Source organism: Ovis canadensis, chromosome 2, assembly GCF_042477335.2.
Source record: "Ovis canadensis isolate MfBH-ARS-UI-01 breed Bighorn chromosome 2, ARS-UI_OviCan_v2, whole genome shotgun sequence".
NCBI classification, from domain to species: domain Eukaryota; kingdom Metazoa; phylum Chordata; class Mammalia; order Artiodactyla; family Bovidae; genus Ovis; species Ovis canadensis.
Window position 1 is genome coordinate 148,503,338 of NC_091246.1, and position 20,879 is coordinate 148,524,216.

The 20,879-nt window shown below is 36.9% G+C and overlaps 1 protein-coding gene across 1 annotated transcript in view; it reads left to right on the forward strand.

The window, feature by feature from the left end:
• Positions 1-20,879, forward strand: part of SCN7A (sodium voltage-gated channel alpha subunit 7) — an 84,678-nt gene that overhangs the window by 28,961 nt on the left and 34,838 nt on the right. The window contains exons 7-10 of the mRNA XM_069574299.1: positions 5,690-5,896; positions 6,301-6,370; positions 9,127-9,268; positions 13,057-13,260. Of these exons, the coding sequence (XP_069430400.1) occupies positions 5,690-5,896; positions 6,301-6,370; positions 9,127-9,268; positions 13,057-13,260 (623 nt within the window). The remainder of the gene's footprint in view (positions 1-5,689; positions 5,897-6,300; positions 6,371-9,126; positions 9,269-13,056; positions 13,261-20,879) is intronic.

Sequence of the window (20,879 nt, forward strand, 5' to 3'; positions counted from 1 at the left end):
AAATCACTGGAACATAAGTTGTATCACCTTCGTCTTCATCTTAGAATTAGAGGCAAAGATTATGGAGGAATTCAGGTAAAGCCAATAGAATACAGTAACTAGAATTGGGAGCATACAGGCTGGTATGAATTGCTCTTTTTTTTTCAAAGGAGAAAACAACCAAGGCACATAGTGGTTATACAGTGTGTATGAAAACAAGGAAGAAAGGAAAACACACTATTCAAGAGAATGAAAATAATCCTTTTTCCTCTTAAAAATGTATTCTAAGGCATAAAGTGTAAGCCAGTTTATAAAAGTGAATATAATTGAGTTAAAATTGTCTGTCAAGATGTAGAGACTAGAGCTTCTTTGGGGTCCAAGTGCTGGCTAACAATCTGCCTGCCAATGTCCCCCTGCAGGGGACATGGGTACGATCCCTGGTCCAGGAGGATCCTAGATGGCACTGGGCAACTAAGCCCACGTGCCACAGCTAGAGAGTGGCTCCCTGCTTGCCATAACTAGAGAAAACCCATTGACCAAGCAGAGCCAAAATTAAAAATTAATTAATTAAAGAAATATACTTTAAAATTAAATCAGAAATAAGTTAGAATCCATAAAAGATACACCTAAACTAAAACAAAATGAAAGTTTAAAAGTAAAAAGAAGGAAAAAGTTATACCAGGAAATCAAAGTCAAAATTGACATATGGTTCAGAGCTTTGAATGGTAAATAGCAATGAATGGAAGATAGCAATGAAAATTATTAACAAATTTGAGTCTATAAAGTGTGATGGTGACTTGTTTTTATCTTTGATTAAAATATTAATACTAAAATTAAAGCTCCATAAGAAGCTTGATTATATATATTCTGTATAGAATATATTTATGTCATAGTAATATTAATAACAATATTTGTATTTATATATGTGTAAGTATATTTTAATTTATATATATTCTATAATATCACTATTATTAATAAAATATTTGCATGAGTTTGTGTTTATATGCACACATACCTTCTTACTTATATTTAAGAATTTCCATTCCAAAAGACAATTTCAACAAAACAATGTGAAAATTTTTTTTCAGTACAAAATATACACAGGACTCATTACAGTGACCAAATAAAAAATACACAGTGTAAAGATACATATTTCAAAAGATTTTTATGGTGATCACGGCAATAATATCAAATTAAAATATCCCATTTTTCTTCCAATAAATTGGCAGTGATATTTTTCAAAATGTCCTACCTTTAGTAAAGGCATGACTATATATTTGTAGTCTTGGTTTATGCATTGGTTCAAAATTTCTTTATTTTTTTTTTTTTAAATTTTAGTTTTTTATTTTTTAAATTTTAAAATCTTTAATTCTTACATGCATTCCCAAACATGAACCCCCCTCCCACCTCCCTCCCCATAACATCTTTCTGGGTCATCCCCATGCACCAGCCCCAAGCATGCTGCATCCTGCGTCAGACATAGACTGGCGATTCAATTCACATGATAGTATACATGTTAGAATGTCATTCTCCCAAATCATCCCACCCTCTCCCTCTCCCTCTGAGTCCAAAAGTCCGTTATACACATCTGTGTCTCTTTCCCTGTCTTGCATACAGGGTCGTCATTGCCATCTTCCTAAATTCCATATATATGTGTTAGTATACTGTATTGGTGTTTTTCTTTCTGGCTTACTTCACTCTGTATAATCGGCTCCAGTTTCATCCATCTCATCAGAACTGATTCAAATGAATTCTTTTTAACTGCTGAGTAATACTCCATTGTGTATATGTACCACAGCTTGCTTATCCATTCATCTGCTGATGGACATCTAGGTTGTTTCCATGTCCTGGCTATTATAAACAGTGCTGCGATGAACATTGGGGTACATGTGTCTCTTTCAATTCTGGTTTCCTCGGTGTGTATGCCCAGCAGTGGGATTGCTGGGTCATAAGGTAGTTCTATTTGCAATTTTTTAAGGAATCTCCACACTGTTCTCCATAGTGGCTGTACTAGTTTGCATTCCCACCAACAGTGTAGGAGGGTTCCCTTTTCTCCACACCCTCTCCAGCATTTATTGCTTGCAGATTTTTGGATCGCAGCCATTCTGACTGGTGTGAAGTGGTACCTCATTGTGGTTTTGATTTGCATTTCTCTAATAATGAGTGATGTTGAGCATCTTTTCATGTGTTTGTTAGCCATCCGTATGTCTTCTTTGGAGAAATGTCTATTTAGTTCTTTGGCCCATTTTTTGATTGGGTCGTTTATTTTTCTGGAATTGAGCTGCATAAGTTGCTTGTATATTTTTGAGATTAGTTGTTTGTCAGTTGCTTCATTTGCTATTATTTTCTCCCATTCAGAAGGCTGTCTTTTCACCTTGCTTATAGTTTCCTTTGTTGTGCAGAAGCTTTTAATTTTAATTAGATCCCATTTGTTTATTTTTGCTTTTATTTCCAGAATTCTGGGAGGTGGATCATAGAGGATCCTGCTGTGATTTATGTCTGAGAGTGTTTTGCCTATGTTCTCCTCTAGGAGTTTTATAGTTTCTGATCTTACATTTAGATCTTTAATCCATTGTGAGTTTATTTTTGTGTACGGTGTTAGAAAGTGATCTAGTTTCATTCTTTTACAAGTGGTTGACCAGTTTTCCCAGCACCACTTGTTAAAGAGGTTGTCTTTACTCCATTGTATATTCTTGCCTCCTTTGTCAAAGATAAGGTGTCCATATGTGTGTGGATTTATCTCTGGGCTTTCTATTTTGTTCCATTGATCTATATGTCTGTCTTTGTGCCAGTACCATACTGTCTTGATGACTGTGGCTTTGTAGTAGAGCCTGAAGTCAGGCAAGTTGATTCCTCCAGTTCCATTCTTCTTTCTCAAGATTGCTTTAAAAAATTTGAACATATGAATTAATGCTTAAATATCTCATATACCGTGACACAGAAATTCCATTTTTAATGTAATACTTTTAAAAGACTTGCATATAGCAAAACATTTCATAGTATAATTCCAAGTAGCAAAAGTAGCTGTAAATAAGTATTTTAGGATGATAGCAATTAAAATTATATATTTATTCTAGGTATCACATTTCTTTAATCACAGGAGTAACTTTCAGTCAGTTCAGTCACTCAGTCATGTCTGACTCTTTGTGATCAATGGACTGTAGTATGCCAGGCTTCACTGTCCATGACCTACTCCCAGAGCTTGTTCAAACTCCTGTCCATCGCTTCCGTGATGCCATCCAACCATCTCATCCTCTACCGTCCCTTTCTCCTCCTGCTTTCAGTCTTTCCCAGCATCAGGGTCCTTTCCAATGAATCCATTCTTTGCATCACATGTCCAAAGTATTTCAGCTTCAGCTTCAGCATCAGTCCTTCCAGTGAATATTCAGGGCTGATTTTCTTTAGGATTGACTGGTTTGATCTCCTTGGAATCCAAAGGACTCTCAAGAGTCTTCTCCAACACCACAGTTCAAGAGCATCAATTCTTCAGCACTCAGCCTTCTTTATGGTCCAACTCTCACATCCATACATAACTACGGCAAAAACCATAGCTTTGACTAGACAAACCTTTGTGGGCTAGTAATGTCTCTGCTTCTTGATATGTTGTCTAGGTTGCTCATAGCTTTTCCTCCAAGGAGCAAGCATCTTTTCATTTCATGGCTGCAGTCAGCGTCTGCAGTGATTTTGGAGCCCCCGAAAATAAAGTCTGTCACTGTTTCCATTGTTTCCTCTTCTATTTGCTATGAAGTGATGGGACTGGATGCCATGATCTTAGTTTTTTGAGTGCTGAGTTTTAAGTCAGTTTTTTTCACTCTCCTCTTTCACTTTTATCAAGAGACTCTTTAGTTTATTTTCACTTTCTGCTGTAAGGGTGCTATCTGCCGCATATCAGAGGTTATTGATGTTTCTCTCAGCAATCTTGATTCCAGCTTGTGCTTCATCCAGCCCAGCATTTTGCATGATGTACTCTGCATATAAGTTAAATAAGCAGGGTGACACTATTCGGCCTTAACCTACTCCTTTCCCAATTTGGAACCAGTCTGTTAGCTGACTGTATAGTCTCCGTATTTGGCTGTGAAGAATATAATCAATCTGATTTTGGTGTTGACCATCTCGTGGTGTCCATGTGTAGAGTCGTCTCTTGTGTTGTTGGAAGAGGGTGTTTGCTATGATCAGTGTGTTTTCTTGGCAAAACTCTGTTAGCCTTTGCCTTTCTTCATTTTGTGCTCCAAGGTCAAACTTGCCTGTTACTCCAGATATCTCTTGACTTCCTACTTTTGCTTTCCAGTCCCCTACAATGAAAAGGACATCTTTTTTTGGTGTTAGTTCTAGATGGTCTTCTAGGTCATCACAGAACCATTCAACTTCAGCTTCTTCAACTTCATTGGTTGCGGAATAGACTTGGATTACCGTGATATTGAATGGTTTGCCTTGGAAACAAATAGAGATCATTCTGTTGTTTTTGAGATTGCACCCAAGTACTTTAAAGTTAGTTTTATTTGAGGACACTCTTTTCTAATAACTTTTCTATTAAACTCAAGAAATCTAATCATCTGAGGATGTCATTTTTTTAAATAGATTTTCAATTCTCACAATGATATATGAAATAAGTATATTTATACTCTCTTAAAAATAATTAAAGAAAAACATTAAACTGTTAGTAACTTGCTCAACATCATGGAGTTGGTATATTTTCATCCATTATTGAAGGAAAGAAGAGTTAAGGTAGTTTCATCTATGAAGTGTAATTATGGGGTGTTTGCTATTTTTCTTGCTTTCTACATCTTCAGAATTGAGCATGTATTATTTAATAGTTAGAATAATAAGTGTCCATAAATAAAACTAACATTGAAGTTTAATTCTTAATTAACAAGTATTCTGGTATAAATACAGTGATATATAATCACAGTTATATGTTATTCCATTTCTATTCATAAAATTTTTTCATGTTTTATTTAATGAGCTTCAAAGATTGAGTTCATCAAAAGATAATAAAAACATATCAGTTCAGTTCAGTCGCTCAGTCGTGTCCAATTCTTTGTGACCCCATGAATTGCAGCATGCCAGGCCTCCCTGTCCATCACCAACTCCCAGAGTTCACTCAAACTCACATCCATCAAGTCGGTGATGCCATTCAGCCATCTCATCCTCTGTCGTCCCCTTCTCTTCCTGCCCCCAATCCCTCCCAGCATCAGAGTCTTTTCCAATGAGTCAACTCTTCACTAGAGGTGGCCAAAGTACTGGAGTTTCAGCTTTAGTATCATTCCTTCCAAAGAACACCCAGGACTGATCTCCTTTAGAATGTATAGAATACTGCATTTCAAACTATTTCTTTTTTCAACAACATTTGCAACTGATGTTGATTTATAACTCAATGCCTTTACCTGTGCTTATAAATAATGGTAATTAGTATGAAAAATAGTAACCAAGAGAGGAGGCCTGTTCTTTATGTAGTACAAAGAAACAAACAAGTAAAAGTACTAAAGTATCTCTGAATTATTGCCAGATGTAATAAATTAGCAATAATACATAAATCTCAAAGTTTAGCATGTTATTTGTTTTATTTATCCGATCTAGGTAATGATAAATGAAATTATAAAACACAAAGCTATTGATTTCAATGGCATCTGCATTCGCCATGGGAGAAGTTTGCTAATGCTGCTTTACTAAGGTATTTTATTTTACCAAAAACAAACCTTTCTCTTCTCAGGAATGAAGTCTTTTGTAGCGATACTCATCCATTGTTTGAAGAAACTCACTGTGGTCAATATCCTAACTGTCTTTTTTCTGAGTGTATTTTCTCTAATTGGGATGGGGCTCTTCATGGGCAATCTGAAGCATAAATGTTTGCGATGGCCCCAAGAAAATGAAACTGACATGCTGAATAATAGAACTGGAAACCCATATTATATTCGAGGTAAGAATCCCTTGCCATCTATATCAAAAAGCATTCTTCACAGAAATGTTGCACCTTCAATTTCAGAACAAATTCAACTTCAGAACAATCTTCATGTACATACTTAACTATGCTCAAGTACTAATTTGGATCAGTTTCCTTTATCAGGATGATAAAGTTCCACGTCTTCAGACAATTATGTCAGGGAAACCTAAGTTTGGAATTGTTAAAACGCACAAATTTTATCGTTTCAAAAATAAATAAATATGACCAAAGCTTTATAGATTGAGAGAAAATGGTAGGCTACAAACTCCTTCCTTCTTACTGTAGAGAAGGATGTCCATCTGAACAGATGTAATTGGGTTTTAGATATGCTGTTCACTCAAAATTAAATACAAAATATCATGTCTTTCCCATTTTTCTAGAAACAGAAAACTTTTATTATTTGGAAGGAGAAAGATATGCTCTTCTTTGTGGCAACAGATCAGATGCTAGGTAAGTGGTATTAATGTTTTCTTCTATCAAGTCTGTATTGTAATGGAGAGTGGAGTTTGGCTCTTCACTGCTCAAAAGCCAATAAGAGGCCATTTAGTGAAAAGGAAAGTTTGCTTTATTTTAGACACTAGCAACCGAGGGGAGGGTAGACTGTTGTTCAAAGGCTGACTCTCCATCTGCCCCGACAATCAAGGGGCAAGAGGGAGGGAGCTACATGCAGAAATAGCAAGTCAGCTCTGACAGTCATCTTGAAATTGGTCATCCGTGGTCTGACCAGCATCATGTTGATTGTTTTAAGTATGATTAATCTTCAGATCCAGGGTTGCTTGGTTTCAATTTCCTTGAGACCAATTCTTAGAATTACGGCAGCTTATGGGAACCTGGTGGCTTAGTGGTAAAGAATCCACCTGGCAGTGCAGGAAATGCTGGCTTGATCCCTGGGTCGCGAAGATCCTCTGAAGGAGGAAATGGCAACCCTCCAGTATTGTGAACAGAGGAGCCTAGTGGGCTACATGGAGTCTCAGAAGAGTCAGAAACGACTTAGTGACTAAACAATAGGACTTAAAATAATTCTTCAGTGAGATGACAAAACTCTCAAGTCTTCAGCTCAGTTCAGTTCAGTCGCTCAGTCATGTCTGACTCTGCGACCCCATGCACTGCAGCACGCTAGGCTTCCCGGTCCATCACCAACTTCTGGAGCTTGTTCAAACTCATGTTCATTGAGTCAGTGATGCCATTCAACCATCTCATCCTCTGTTGTCCCCTTTTCTCCCTGCCTTCAATCTTTCCCAGCATCAGGGTCTTTTCTAATGAGTAGTTCTTCACATCAGGTGGCCAAAGTATTGGAGTTTCAGCTTCAGCATGAGTCCTGCCAATGAATATTCAGGACTGATTTCTTTTAGGATGAACTGGTTGGATCTCCTGGCAGTTCAAGGGACTCTCAGGAGTCTTCTCCAACACCACAGTTCAAAAGCATCAATTCTCTGGTGCTCAGCTTTCTTTATAGTCCCACTCTCACATCCATACATGACTATTGGAAAAACTTATTTTCTTATAATTTCAGATGAAGAGATAAAGTTGCAATAGAGTGCTTCTCAGCAGTACAATGGCTCAATTCCTTGTATTGCTTTCCTCAGCTGGAATGACTTGGCACCCATCTGAAATTCAGTTCTTAGAGGTTCTGAGCTTGAGATAGAGAAAAAGCACAGAGGGGTAGGAGAATGAGTTATGTAGTTTAGTTGTAGTAAAGTGATTTAGGGGGCTTCCCAGAGGCTTCCCTTGTGGCTGAGATAGTAAGAGTATACCTGACACTCTTTCAGGAGACCTGGGTTCGATCCCTGGAGGAGGGCATGGCAATACACTCCACTATTCTTGCCCAAAGAATCTCATGGACAGAGAAGTCTGGTAGGCTACATTTGATGGGGTCGCATAGAGTTGGACACGACTGAGTGACTAACACACATACACACACACACACACACACACACACACACACACAGAGGGGGTTTCTCAGGTGGCACTGGTAGTAAAGAACTCGCCTGCCAATTAGAACTTGGTTCAATCCTTGGGTCAGGAAGATCCCCTGGAGTAGGAAATGGCAACTTGCTCCAGTATTCTTGCCTGGAGAATCCCATGGAGAAAGGAGCCCGGCAGACTATAGTCCATAGGGTCACAAATAGTCAGACATGACTGATGTGACAGTGTATACAAGGTGATTTAGACATTTTATTGCTCATTCAACCTTTTTACCCCTTTACTGCTGGGCTCCCATTCTATTTTCAAGTCCAGACTGTGAATCCATCTCATTGTATCTGCACCATCCCACTCGAGCTAAATCTTTCTGTGGACATTCCAAACTAGATTTGACATGACATGCATGCTCAAGATACCAAGTCATGGATAGTCACAATCACAATGATATAGTATATCCAGGCCAGAAGAGAATGTCAGTGTTTCACCTGCAGCCATTATACTTTGCCATATGATAAAGTATCCCAAAAGTTAGTGTTTTAAGACAAGAACAAAAATTCATCTGTTCAGATTCTTATAGGTCAGCAATTTAGCAAGCCTCAACACACAGGTATTTTTTAAACCTCTATTTATATCCCATTTGTTAGCCATTAGCATATATGTAAAGCAAGTCACATGGCCAAAGCTCCAATAATGTGGGAGGGAACTACAGAGAGGTGATGAGGGAGGAAGCATGATTTATTGGGCCACTACTTTCATAATGGACCACAAGAACCAAACCCCAGTAGGCAAAATTATGAAGACTCCATGAAAGGAAATGAAATAAATATTTAATCTGATCTTTCTACCAAAGTGCCATTACTGTTTATAAATTATTGATGAACAATGTTTTCTCACTCTTTAAATAATGGCATCTAAGGTTTTGAGGTGAGATCATTTAAAAATTAAACTCTCAACTACTGCAGTTTTATTTTTATCAATGTCATTTTCCACCAGTTATACTTTCACTTTGATTTTGGGTCGTAAAGAAATCTTTAACAAAGACTTGGCAAAAACCACTTGTGAGGCCCTGTTGTCTTTTAGTTTAATTAATGCTGTTCACTTATATCAGCTGAAAATCTAACTCATACGCAACATTTTTTCACTGGGAATTGTTTGGGAGAAAACCACGCCCCGTGAAAGAGGGAGCCCTTTATTATTCATGGGTAGATATTCTGTATTTGTGATTTAACCTTGATCTAAAAGTCACCTGAGTAAGCAGTTTTTCTTTTCTTTATCTTAATTAGTCAGTGTCCTGAAGGATATGTGTGTGTAAAAGCTGGTGTAAATCCTGATGATGGCTACACAAATTTTGACAGCTTTGGCTGGGCCTTATTAGCTCTATTTCGGTTAATGACTCAGGATTACCCTGAAGCACTTTATCATCAGGTAAGAACACAGAATCTGCACCGCACGTAAGGATGATGCCATGCCCCTCCTTTCTAAAATAATGATCAAATGTAATGTACTTTATTAAATTTTTGTGTGGAGAAGAATTGAGGCCAGAAGAAAATAGAATTATTCAATGTCAAACTGTATGTAAACACTGAGCCCACGTCAGTGTTCTTATGCATTGGTATCTTATTTAATCTTTGAAACAGTCCTACAAGGTCAGGGTATAAATATGTGCATATGCTTTTACATGAAGACCCTAAGATCAAAGCAGGCAGATAACTTCCCCAAAGTTAAAACACATGCATCCACCAGAGATCACTGTACTACTCTGTGGTCTTATATATTTGATATTAACTAGAGAGCATTTCTAGGTGCTAATTCTTCAGACAAAAAATCTGAACCTATGATATTACCCTCTGTTAAGAAATTGTTGGGACTTCCCTGGTGGTCCAGTGGCTAAGACTCTGAGCTCCCAATTCAGGGGGAGTGAATTTGATCCCTGGTCAAGGAACCCCGTGTACTGCAACTAAGAATTCACATGCTGAAACTAAAGATTATTCATGCTTACAATGTACTATTTCTTTTTAATTCTTCTATTTTTTCTCATCCTCTTTTAATAGTCAGTCATGCTCCAGTTATAGTAACAGAAAGCTTTAAATAAAAATTCTGAGCCTCCTTTCATAATTGATGATTTGTGTGCCACAGTTTCTCAGAAGGATATAATATATACTCATTAAAAATGTAGATTCAGCTTTTCTTTTAAGAAAAGAAAAGTGGAATATGCAGTGTTTTTAGCAGCATAGTTAATATCAAAATATATTAGATAAAATAATTACTTTAAATTCCTAAAGTATGTGCAGTTGAAGAATACTCTTTTTAAACACACATGTACTGTACTTTTTATGATTGATTTGATAAATTATGTTGTATATGTGCACGTGTGTGTTTATAGGCCATTAATAATGATAAGAATAATATAATAGATTTTAGCACAAAGATTCATAATATATTATTAAATGAAAATCAAGTAAACCAAACATGCTTGTAGGAAAATTATATTTCTAGTAGAAGTACTTAAAATATTACAAGTGATTGCTTTCTTTATGCAAACTATATTTTTCTAATTTTGAAAGAGTAGTATATTGTTATTTGTCAAACTTTTTGACAAGTATCATGCCTCCTCCACAACACTAGGAACTTCTTATTTCTGAAATAATCTTACCATGCTATCCTCCAGTGATTTCCCAATGTCTATAGGATGAAGTTCAGTGTCCAAATGCATGGTCCATAGCGCCCTTTAAGATGTAGTCTCTGCGTTCATATTTGCTTGTTCAGCATTTCTGCCCACTAGGAGATAAACGACCTAAAAAGTATTTTGTTTTATTTTAATTTTTGTGTTCTCAGTATCTAACATATAAAAATGCTTAATAAAATTTTAATAAACAAAAAATTTAAGTGAATATTTATGAATTGTTTACTTTATATATAATAGTGAATGTCTTGCTTTTTATTTACAGCTTTCAAAGTGTATAAGTTAATTTACTTGTTAGCAGTGGTTTAAAAGAAATCCCATCATACACCAGGGAAATGAGACATCAGTCTGGGAGTGCCCTGATTCTGGAGTCTTTCAAGACATTATTGCACTCTAGGATTTTATTGACTAGTATAGATAAGGTTTGCTTTGATTTGGACTGAAGTTTTTACTCAGCACTGCTCGACTGAACCGACTATGACTATGTACATTCAACAGTTATTCCCAAAGAGTACAGCTTATGTTTTGGAGAATATCATTCCCTGTTCATTAAACAAGCATTATTTAATCCAAGTACTCTGATGTAGCATTGGTACAGAAATGAACAAAACAGGTTGTCAGTCCTCATGGAGTGGAGTTATATTCAACCATAGTTCACGTTTATCACATACTTGCCATGAGCTAAGATCTTCTCATACATTGTTTCCTTTGATTTTCATAAAAATATATGGTAAACAGGCTATAATAAGCCCCTGTTTTCTGCTAAAATACAATAAAACTTGAATTTGCACACTTTTTCATTCTAATAAGATTGTATGCTTTTATTCTCCATCAGCTTCATTTAGTGGAAAGAGCAAAAATTTTGGATTCAGGCATTTCCCCACAGCTGTGAGACCTTTATCTAATTTCATCTCCTTTTTACATGGTAAATACAATGTAAATGTTTTACATAGAATTAAGGAAATAATAAACATAAAGTATTTATTAATGTATATATCCTACAATACTCATGATACCTAATACTGACTTCAGAATGTATTGTTGATAACAGCTATTTAGTGGGGAAAATATTTAACCAAATCTTAAATAGCTTACTCACTTGGATAATAGAGTTTATTCAAAATACTGTTAAAGGAAAACATACTATAGATTAATAAGAAATTATTTCTGATTAAATGTTAGAACTTCCTGTTAATTTGTAAACATTCTTAACTCATATCAACACAATATTTTCTGTAAGTAATACTTGTCTGTTGATTCAAATGAATGCTTAAAAGTGAAAACTATTCCCATATCCATATGTTTTCCTGATATTTGTTCATCTACTTGTAATCAGTGAGGATAGATCAGTGGACTATATTTTGGGTTTGTAATATCTACTTATAAATTTTTAAATTTTTCGATATATCTTAGGTAATTATTTTGAAATAAAAGCCAGTTGATGCTCGGTTTAGAAATCTACTACTTTGTATTTTTCTATCCATAAATGGGGTTTCCCAGGTGGCACTAGTAGTAAAGAACCTGCCTGCCTATGCAGGAGACATAATGCAGGTTTGATCCCTGGCTTGGGAAGATCCCCTGGAGGAGGACGTGGCAACCCACTCCAGTATTCTTGTCTGGAGAATCCCTAGGACAGAGCAACCTGGCAGGATACAGTTCATAGGGTCACAGAGTCAGACACGACTGAAGCAACTTAGCACACATGTGCTGTGCTTGGTGTCTCAAGTCTTGTCCGACCCTTTGTGACCCTGCGGACTGTAGCCTGCCAGATTCCTCTGTCCATGAGGATTTTCCAGGCAAGAATACTGGAGTGGGTTGCCATGCCCTCCTCCAGGGGATCTTCCCAAGCCAGGGATTGAACCCATACCTCCTGCATTGCAGGCAGATTCTTTACTGTCTCAGCCACCAGGGAAGCATGCATGCACATCCATAAATGACTTAATATATGTGAATTATATGATTTTCTTGTGTGATTTGTTTAGAGGTTCTTCATGAAAGCAAGTATCCTGACAGATAATCAAATATTCCTATTCCTCCTCTCGTTGAACAGACATGATTTTGTACTTTGTTTTGATGTTTCCCTAAAGTAATGATCCAAGGAAAGTAATATCCAGACATTCATTCTTTGACTTTATTACACTTCATATATTTAAAGATTCCATTGCAAAGAAAACAGTCATTCATATGTGGACTATCCAGCTTTCTTTATTGAAAGATGACAGTTCTTTCCTTTCATTATGTTTGATCTGTTAATGAAGACAAAAACATCAAATGCTCACCCTGAATTAAATTACTAAATTCTTCCCTGGTTTTGTACCATTATTTTGTATCTTATATATATGTCTAAAGTTAAAGAGCTTTTCACTTATTTCTCCAGGTAAAGCCAGTACTTTAACTGTCTTGTAATTGCATTCCACTTGTAACTAAATTCTAACAAAATTTCTTTTTCTTTTTTTTTTTCATTTTAAAATCAGAGATCACAGTAAGACAAATAACATCTCCTCTCTGTCTTTTTTCCACCTCTCCTTAGATCCTTTATGCTTCTGGGAAGGTCTACATGATATTTTTTGTGGTGATAAGTTTTTGGTTTGCCTTTTATATGGCAAGTTTGTTCTTAGGCTTACTTGCTATATCCTATGAAGAAGAAAAGCAGACAGCTGCTGAAAAAGCTACGGTTGATCAGGAATTTCAGAAGTCTTTACCAGAACTTCAAGAAGAAAAAATAACAGCAGAGGTATGGATTTTTTTAATGCTCTTTTAGAGTCAGAATGTATCTTCTGAAGTCTTGGAGCATATGTGTTCTAATAGATGTTCAGTATCTATGTATGGTACATGATAAGGTCATAAGTGATTTTAGTAAAAGAGCTCACTTTTACTACATAACATTCTTTTCTGAGTGTGGTGTGGTAAGAGTGACCATTTTTTGGTCATTTAATATATACAATATTCTTGTTCCAAAATGCATATTACTACTGCTAATAAACTATGGAGATATATATATATATATACACAATATATATATTATATATATATAATAAACTATGGGTGTATATATATATATATATATATTTGAACTTCTCATAATGCAGTACACTTTTTTTTTGCTCACAATGCAGGCATAGTTTATTAATTTAAACTTACTTCATACAGCACATTAGAATTGACTTTGGAAATTTTCAGTGTTCAATTCAAAAGTGATAGCACCTTCCACAATTTAGAAGCTAGAAAGTACTAAAACCTAGATTAAAGTATAGTAGTGAAGTTGTAAAAAGAGGAAAAAAAATGACTTTCTGGCTCTTTCAAGAGGAAATGCATGGTCCATCCTGGCATAAGAAGTTATTTTATCTGTGCAGTAATTAAGTTCATGATAAGTAAAACAATACAGTTTTACTCTAATTTTCAATTACCCTGCTGTTCTGTTTGAATGTACTTTTAGATGTTTAGCTTCATAGCAAAAGATCTGGTCTATGAATCTAAAAATATTGGCAGAAGTAATATTAAAGTTATAGAAAATTTTCTTTTTAAAAAAATCTAAATTCTGCTGTAAGTGTGCAAAATGGGAGAATAGGCCCCCAGAAAGCAACCAGAAGCAGCTTTCCTATATTCTACAGGACCTGGCTGTCTCACACATCTTCCTAGGTCTACCTCCGCCACCTAGTATCCCTCCCCTGAGCCGTCCGGGTATGTGGTGGGCAGGGGCCAGAGCAGCCTGAGGGGGTGGCACTCATGCCTCTTCTGAGGTGTTGCTCCCTTCCCCGGTGTTGTGAGGTGCCCCACTGCCTCAGAGTTTGTCCTTTGGAAGGTGCTCAGCCCAGAGTGGTCACAAGCAAGTCCAGTGCTCCCACACATTGACCTGGTTGCAGGGCCCTCACTTGTGGGAAGGGAGCCATGCCTTGCCTTCTCTTCCATTCCTCTGGGTTTGTTACTATTTTCACTCTTGACACTTGCAAATGAAGATTGTCTACCTGGGAAGAAGTATTTGAACTATATTTTCTAGTAGATGTAAAAAGGACAGATTGAGGGAGCAAAGGATGGAAAAGAACTGTATCTTGCTTATCTCTCATATAGAAAAGATAAAAAAAAATTGTGGAAGAGGGCCATGATTTACTCTGGCATGTGTGATATGACTGGCTAAGAAGTTCATTAATCCCAAAGGCCTCTGCTGGACCAAAAGGGGAAAATGATAACTCTCTATTAACTAGCTCTTTCATTAAGTTGTGATCAGTGAAGAAACTCAAGAAAAGTCATTCCACTAAAAAGCAGGGCCTGAATGACATAACGCAGGATCATACCAAATGACAAGTTATTGATAGATACATATATCTATGAGGTCAGTGCATCCCCCTGAAAGAAGAAGCAATTGTAGACGGTATGAAGAAAGCATGTATATTAATCAAAAGAAGCTATTGAGTATAGCCATTATATCACTCATGAGGAAATCACAGATAAATTACAAAGCTTTTGGTCTCTAGAAATGAGTCTGAGATCCTACAGATTGAATGATTGTAGTCCGAATGATATGTGGAATGTATAATTTGTTTTGAAGTGGCATTTCAAATGACAAGAGCTACACACAGGTGTATATTGTCACCCTGCTTATTTAAATTATATGCAAAGTACATCATGAGATAGGCTGGACTGGAAGAAACACAAGCTGGAATCAAGATTGCCGGGAGAAATATCAATAACCTCAGGTTTGCAGATGACACGACCCTTATGGCAGAAAGTGAAGAGGAACTAAAAAGCCTCTAATGAAAGTGAAAGAGGAGAGTGAAAAAGTTGGCTTAAAGCTCAGCATTCAGAAAACGAAGATCATGGCATCCAGTCCCATCACTTCATGGGAAATAGATGGGGAAACAGTGGAAACAGTGTCAGACTCTATTTTTTTGAGCTCCAAAATCACTGTAGATGGTGACTGCAGCCATGAAATTAAAAGACACTTACTCCTTGAAAGAAAAGTTATGACCAACCTAGATAGCATATTCAAAAGCAGAGGCATTACTTTTCCGACTAAGGTCCGTCTAGTCAAGGCTATGGTTTTTCCAGTAGTCATATATGGATGTGAGAGTTGGACTGTGAAGAAGGCTGAGCGCCGAAGAATTGATGCTTTTGAACTGTGGTGTTGGAAAAGACTCTTGAGAGTCCCTTGGACTGCAAGGAGATCCAACCAGTCCATTCTGAAGGAGATCAGCCCTGGGATTTCTTTGGAAGGAATGATGTTAAAGCTGAAACTCTAGTACTTCGGCCACCTCATGCGAAGAGTTGACTCATTGGAAAAGACTCTGATGCTGGGAGGGATTGGGGGCAGGAGGAGAAGGGGACGACAGAGGATGAGATGGCTGGATGGCATCATGGACTCGATGGACGTGAGTCTGAGTGAACTCCGGGAGTTGGTGATGGACAGGGAGACCTGGCGTGCTGCGATTCATGGGGTCACAAAGAGTTGGACACGACTGAGAGACTGAACTGAACTGAACTGACACACAGATATATCCAAGAGCACAATTCTTCTCTTATTTCAGATGAGATGCCCTATTAACTCTGCCTGTGAAAGAGTATTTCGTAATTTCCCAATATCTCCATTCATTTGGCTATTCTGGACCACATAAACCCTTTCTGGATTTAAATAAAGTCTTTCAATTATGAAAGATTTCTTTTCCTGGAAGAGTACTAGAACATTTTGTCATACAAAAGTTTTCTGGGAAAATGAGAGTAAAAGTCAGTTTTACGAGATATATTTTCTTTTTCTTTTTTACACATAAGAAAATGCTGGCGAATGAAAAACTTTAAATGGAACATACTGAGGACTCTTTAGGTGACTGATATAACACTCAGCAAATTCTAATTCCTATGTTGAAATTACAGGGAAATTGCATATGTGTTTCATATTCTCACATTACAAAAAAACAGTAAATTATATTGGCTAAAATCACAGTTTTGCAGTCAGATTAATATAGATTTCAGTCCATTTTAGCTGCTTACTAGATTTATGATATTTGCCAAGTATGTTAACCTTTCTTTGTTGTTGTTGTTACTCAGTCACTCAGTCAGGTCCAACTCTTTGCAACCCCATGGACTGCAGCACACCACGCTTCCCCATCCTTCACTATCTCTCAGAGTTTGCTCAAACTCATGTCCATTGAGCCGGTGATGCCATCCAACCATCTCATGCTCTGTCACCCCCTTCTAATCCTGCCTTCAGTCTTTCCCAACATCAGGGTCTTTTCCACTGAGTTGGATCTCCACATCAGGTGGCCAAAGTATTGAGACTTCAGCTTTACCATCAGTCCTTCTAATGAATAATCAGGGTGGATTTCCTTTTGGATTGACTGATTTGATCTCATTGTAGTCCAAGAGACTCTCAAGAGTCTTCTCCAGCACCACAGTTTGAAAGAATCAATTCTTTGGCGCTCAGCCTTCTTTATGGTTCAACTCTCACATCCGTATATGACTACTGGAAAAACTATTACTTTGAATATATGGACCATTATCAGCAAAGTAATGTCTCTGCTTTTTATATGCTGTCTAGATTTGTCAAAGCTTTTCTTCTAAGAAGCAAGTGTATTTTAATTTCATGGCTGCAGCCACAGTGGTTTTGTCGCCCAAGAAAATAAAGCCTGTCACCGTTTCCATTTTTCCTCCATCTATTTGCCATGAAGTGAGGGGACCGGATGCCGTGATCTTTGCTTTTTGAATTTTGAGTTTTCAGCCAGCTTTTTAACTCTCCTCTTTCACCTTCATCAAGAGGCTCTCTAATTCCTCTTCACTTTCTGTCATTAGGGTGGTATCCTCTACACATCTGAAGTTAACCATTCTAAGCCTCAGGTTCTTCATCTGTAAGGTGTATATTATAATATCTGTCATAAGTTGTGAGATTCAAATTAAATAAATGCTTGTAAAGCACTTAGCACTGCTTAGAGTATACATTTTTTCAGTTTTAAAAAATGGTATTGATTAATTATAGGAAACACAGGAAGACCACTGCAAGAAGGCACAGCAGTCTGTATGGAGAATACTCATCAATATGAAATTCTCAAATCTTGGACTGTGTCCCCTTTTCAGGGATAACTAAAATAATAATAATGACAATAATATAATAGTATATAATATTTATTGTCAGCTATGTGCCAGGAGAAGAGAGCGGCAGAGAATGAGATGGTTAGTTAGCATCGCCAATCAAAGTCGTGGACATGACTTTGAGCAAACTCGGGGAGATAGCGAAGGACAAGGAAGCCTGGCATGGTACGGTCCCTGTGGTCGCAAAGAGTCAGATATGACTTAGCGACTGAACAACATCATGTGCCAGACACATAAATAGTGTCTTCACAAATTCTTAATGTAATTCTTATCGAGGAGTTCCAGTTGCAAAATTTCATCTATATTTATAGGTATGTGATTTCTTGACAGTGAGAAAGAGAACACATTTTTCATCATTGTTCTAGAGAATCAACGCTGAAACCTTATTATTCCATCAATTACACAGTTTCTAGGTGAAATTTGTCGATGAATTCTCAGTTATTGGCAAAACTTCAGAAAAAATCTGATATACACAACAGTAGGAATGTAGGTATTAAAAAGTGTGCCATATAAAATGACAATCTTAGAATTCACCTATATAATTAAATAAAACATCATTGACAATTTTCTGTATTAGGCATTGTATTAAACATTGGAGATTTAAAAATTAGTGAATACAAATAGACTATCTTCATGAAGCTAGTGGTCTAATGGGGAGATAAACTATAAAATTATTATAGCAAATCTGTAACTGGGACCACCAAGCATTGTCTCTCCTGATGTTTTTAAATAGGAAACATAGAACACCCCAATATATTCTTGCCAAAATCTGTACTACCTAATAAGCTTCTAAATCTAACCATCTCTTTCTAGAGACTATAAGAGAGAAGAATGCATTAAATTACACTAAAAAGACATAATCTGCCAAATTAAGAATGTGGAAAATTCTATGAGTGATTCAGTATTTTTAACAAATCATGTAGGATAAATAATATACCTTAACCAACAGAACTACAAACCAAAAAAAAAGTTTTACTTTTTTGTATTTTGATTGGAATAAATTAACTATAATAGAATGTTTCTGAGTAATGAAAGAAAACTGAGCATGATCTAGGTATTGGATAATATTAAGGAATTACTAATTTTCCTTGATTTTGGTAATGGTGTTGTGATTATTTTTTTAAAGAGCTTACCCTGGAATTTTATGATGTGTGGAATTTGTTTTACAATACTTCAGGAAAAAAGTAGGGTGGTTAATACATGAAAAATTGTAAGTATAATGTCATTAATAGTTGAAGCAACCTATTGGGTAGCTGGTGAGTATAATTATTCCCTAAGAAAATTAAATGAAAATATGGAAGGTGCCATAAAAGTGAGAAACATAGTGTTTGAGGGCCTTTAATAAAGGATTTCTCTGAGTCATAAAAGGTTTTTATGAGGACCTGGCACTTGATCTGAGGTCTGAAGAATGAGTCCTTGCTCTCTGGTGGGCAGGAACAGGATGAGTTAGAGAATGAAATAGGCCAGTGTGGTTTCGGTAAGGAGAGAGAGCCTGAGTCCAAGATGAACATTCCAGGTGTTCATTGCTTAACACCAGAAGTATGACTGAGTTTTTCCTTATTAACAGTTCCCTTCCAGAGAAAATTGAAACCAGTGCTGAGAAGAATCTTAGCCCCTTCTTCCAGTCTAATTTTAACATTGGATTGTCTAAAATTCAGGCATATGCCCTTATTAGTTCTTATATTTTCAACAAGGAGATTTTTTTCCCATCATGAAAGTGAAAGTGAAGTCATGTCCGACTCTTTGCGACCCGTGGACTGTAGCCCACCAAGCTCCTCCATCCATGGAATTCTCCAGGCAAGAATACTGGAGTGGGTTGCCATTTCCTTCTCCATCATAGTCCTCTCAATTTGCATTATAAAATAGCAATATCTTTAGTAGTTACCCAACTTACGGGCACTTATTCAATATTTTTGAAAGGCTCAATTGAGGTAAATATATTACTAGACTGATAATGTAGTTTGTTCATTATATATCCTAAAATACATCCTTGCATGTGTGCATGCTAAGTCGTTTCAGTTGTTTCCAGCTCTTTTGACCATATGGACTGTAGCCCACCAGGCTCCTCTGTCCATGGGATTAGCCAGGCAAGAATACTGGAGTGGGTTGCCTTGCTCTCCTCCAGGGAATCTTTCTGACCTAGGGATCGAACCCACATCTCTTAAGTCTCCTGCATTGGCAGGTGAGTTCTTTACCACACACCACCTGGGAAGCCCAGATGTATTCACTGCTGCTGCTGCCGCTAAGTCACTTCAGTCGTGTCCGACTCTGTGCGACCCCATAGACGGCAGTTCAAGCTAAATCAGTAATGAATTGAGCCTTGACTGTATCAACAATAATATTATTACCCTCCCCACTCCACTGCCCCTCCAACCATGGATGATTATCTTTACTGAATTGTTCTTTGGTGTAAATTCATCAAACATTGTCACTATCAGAAGTAGCTCTGTGAGAAATAATTCCTCAGTATTAAGATTATAGTAGAGGATATCATTAAGGATATGATGAAGTATCTTTATGAAGAAACACCTGGCAAATTCCTCTTGGACTTTAATAACAGAAAAATTATAGTTCTGTTGGATTTTAATTCATAGAAATTTGGAATTATATAAATTATCACATATTTTATGTAGCCTTGTAAAGCAGCTAAGAAAATACTTTCTGGAATAAGCATGGTTTAAATAAATAAATTAGTTTTGCATCCTGAGCTTTTGCTTATTTTTTCAATTAAGAAAAAAGTGAGGCAACAGAGATCTGTAGACTTAAAGAACCTGTCATTTTTCTGATGGAACAGTATGTAGTGGAGTTGGTTTTTACCTCTTTGAGCTCTAGTTTTGAAATTAGGGGGAACTTGACTGAAACCGAGTGAGATGAATTTGATGATTTCCTTGATCTCTCTTCTGGGACTTCAGATAGACCACAGCGGAGCCTGCCAGCCAGGTTGTTCTGGGTTATTAGTGAACTTCAATCATTAATGCCCTCAGTGCCCACGCCAGTTATCCTTATTCAAAATGTACCTCACCTATGTAAATGTATTCATTGGTAGCTCACATGGTAAAGAAATCTGCCTGCAATGAGGGAGACCCGGGTTTGATCCCTGGGTCAGGAAGATCCCCTGGAGAAGGGAATGGCTTCCCACTCCAGTATTCCTGCCTGGATAATTCCATGGACAGAGGAGCCTGGTGGACTACAGTCTATGGGGTCACAAAAAGTCAGAGACAGTATTTCACCTATTAAGCTCACCTATGTACCAAATTAACAACATACAAATATTAT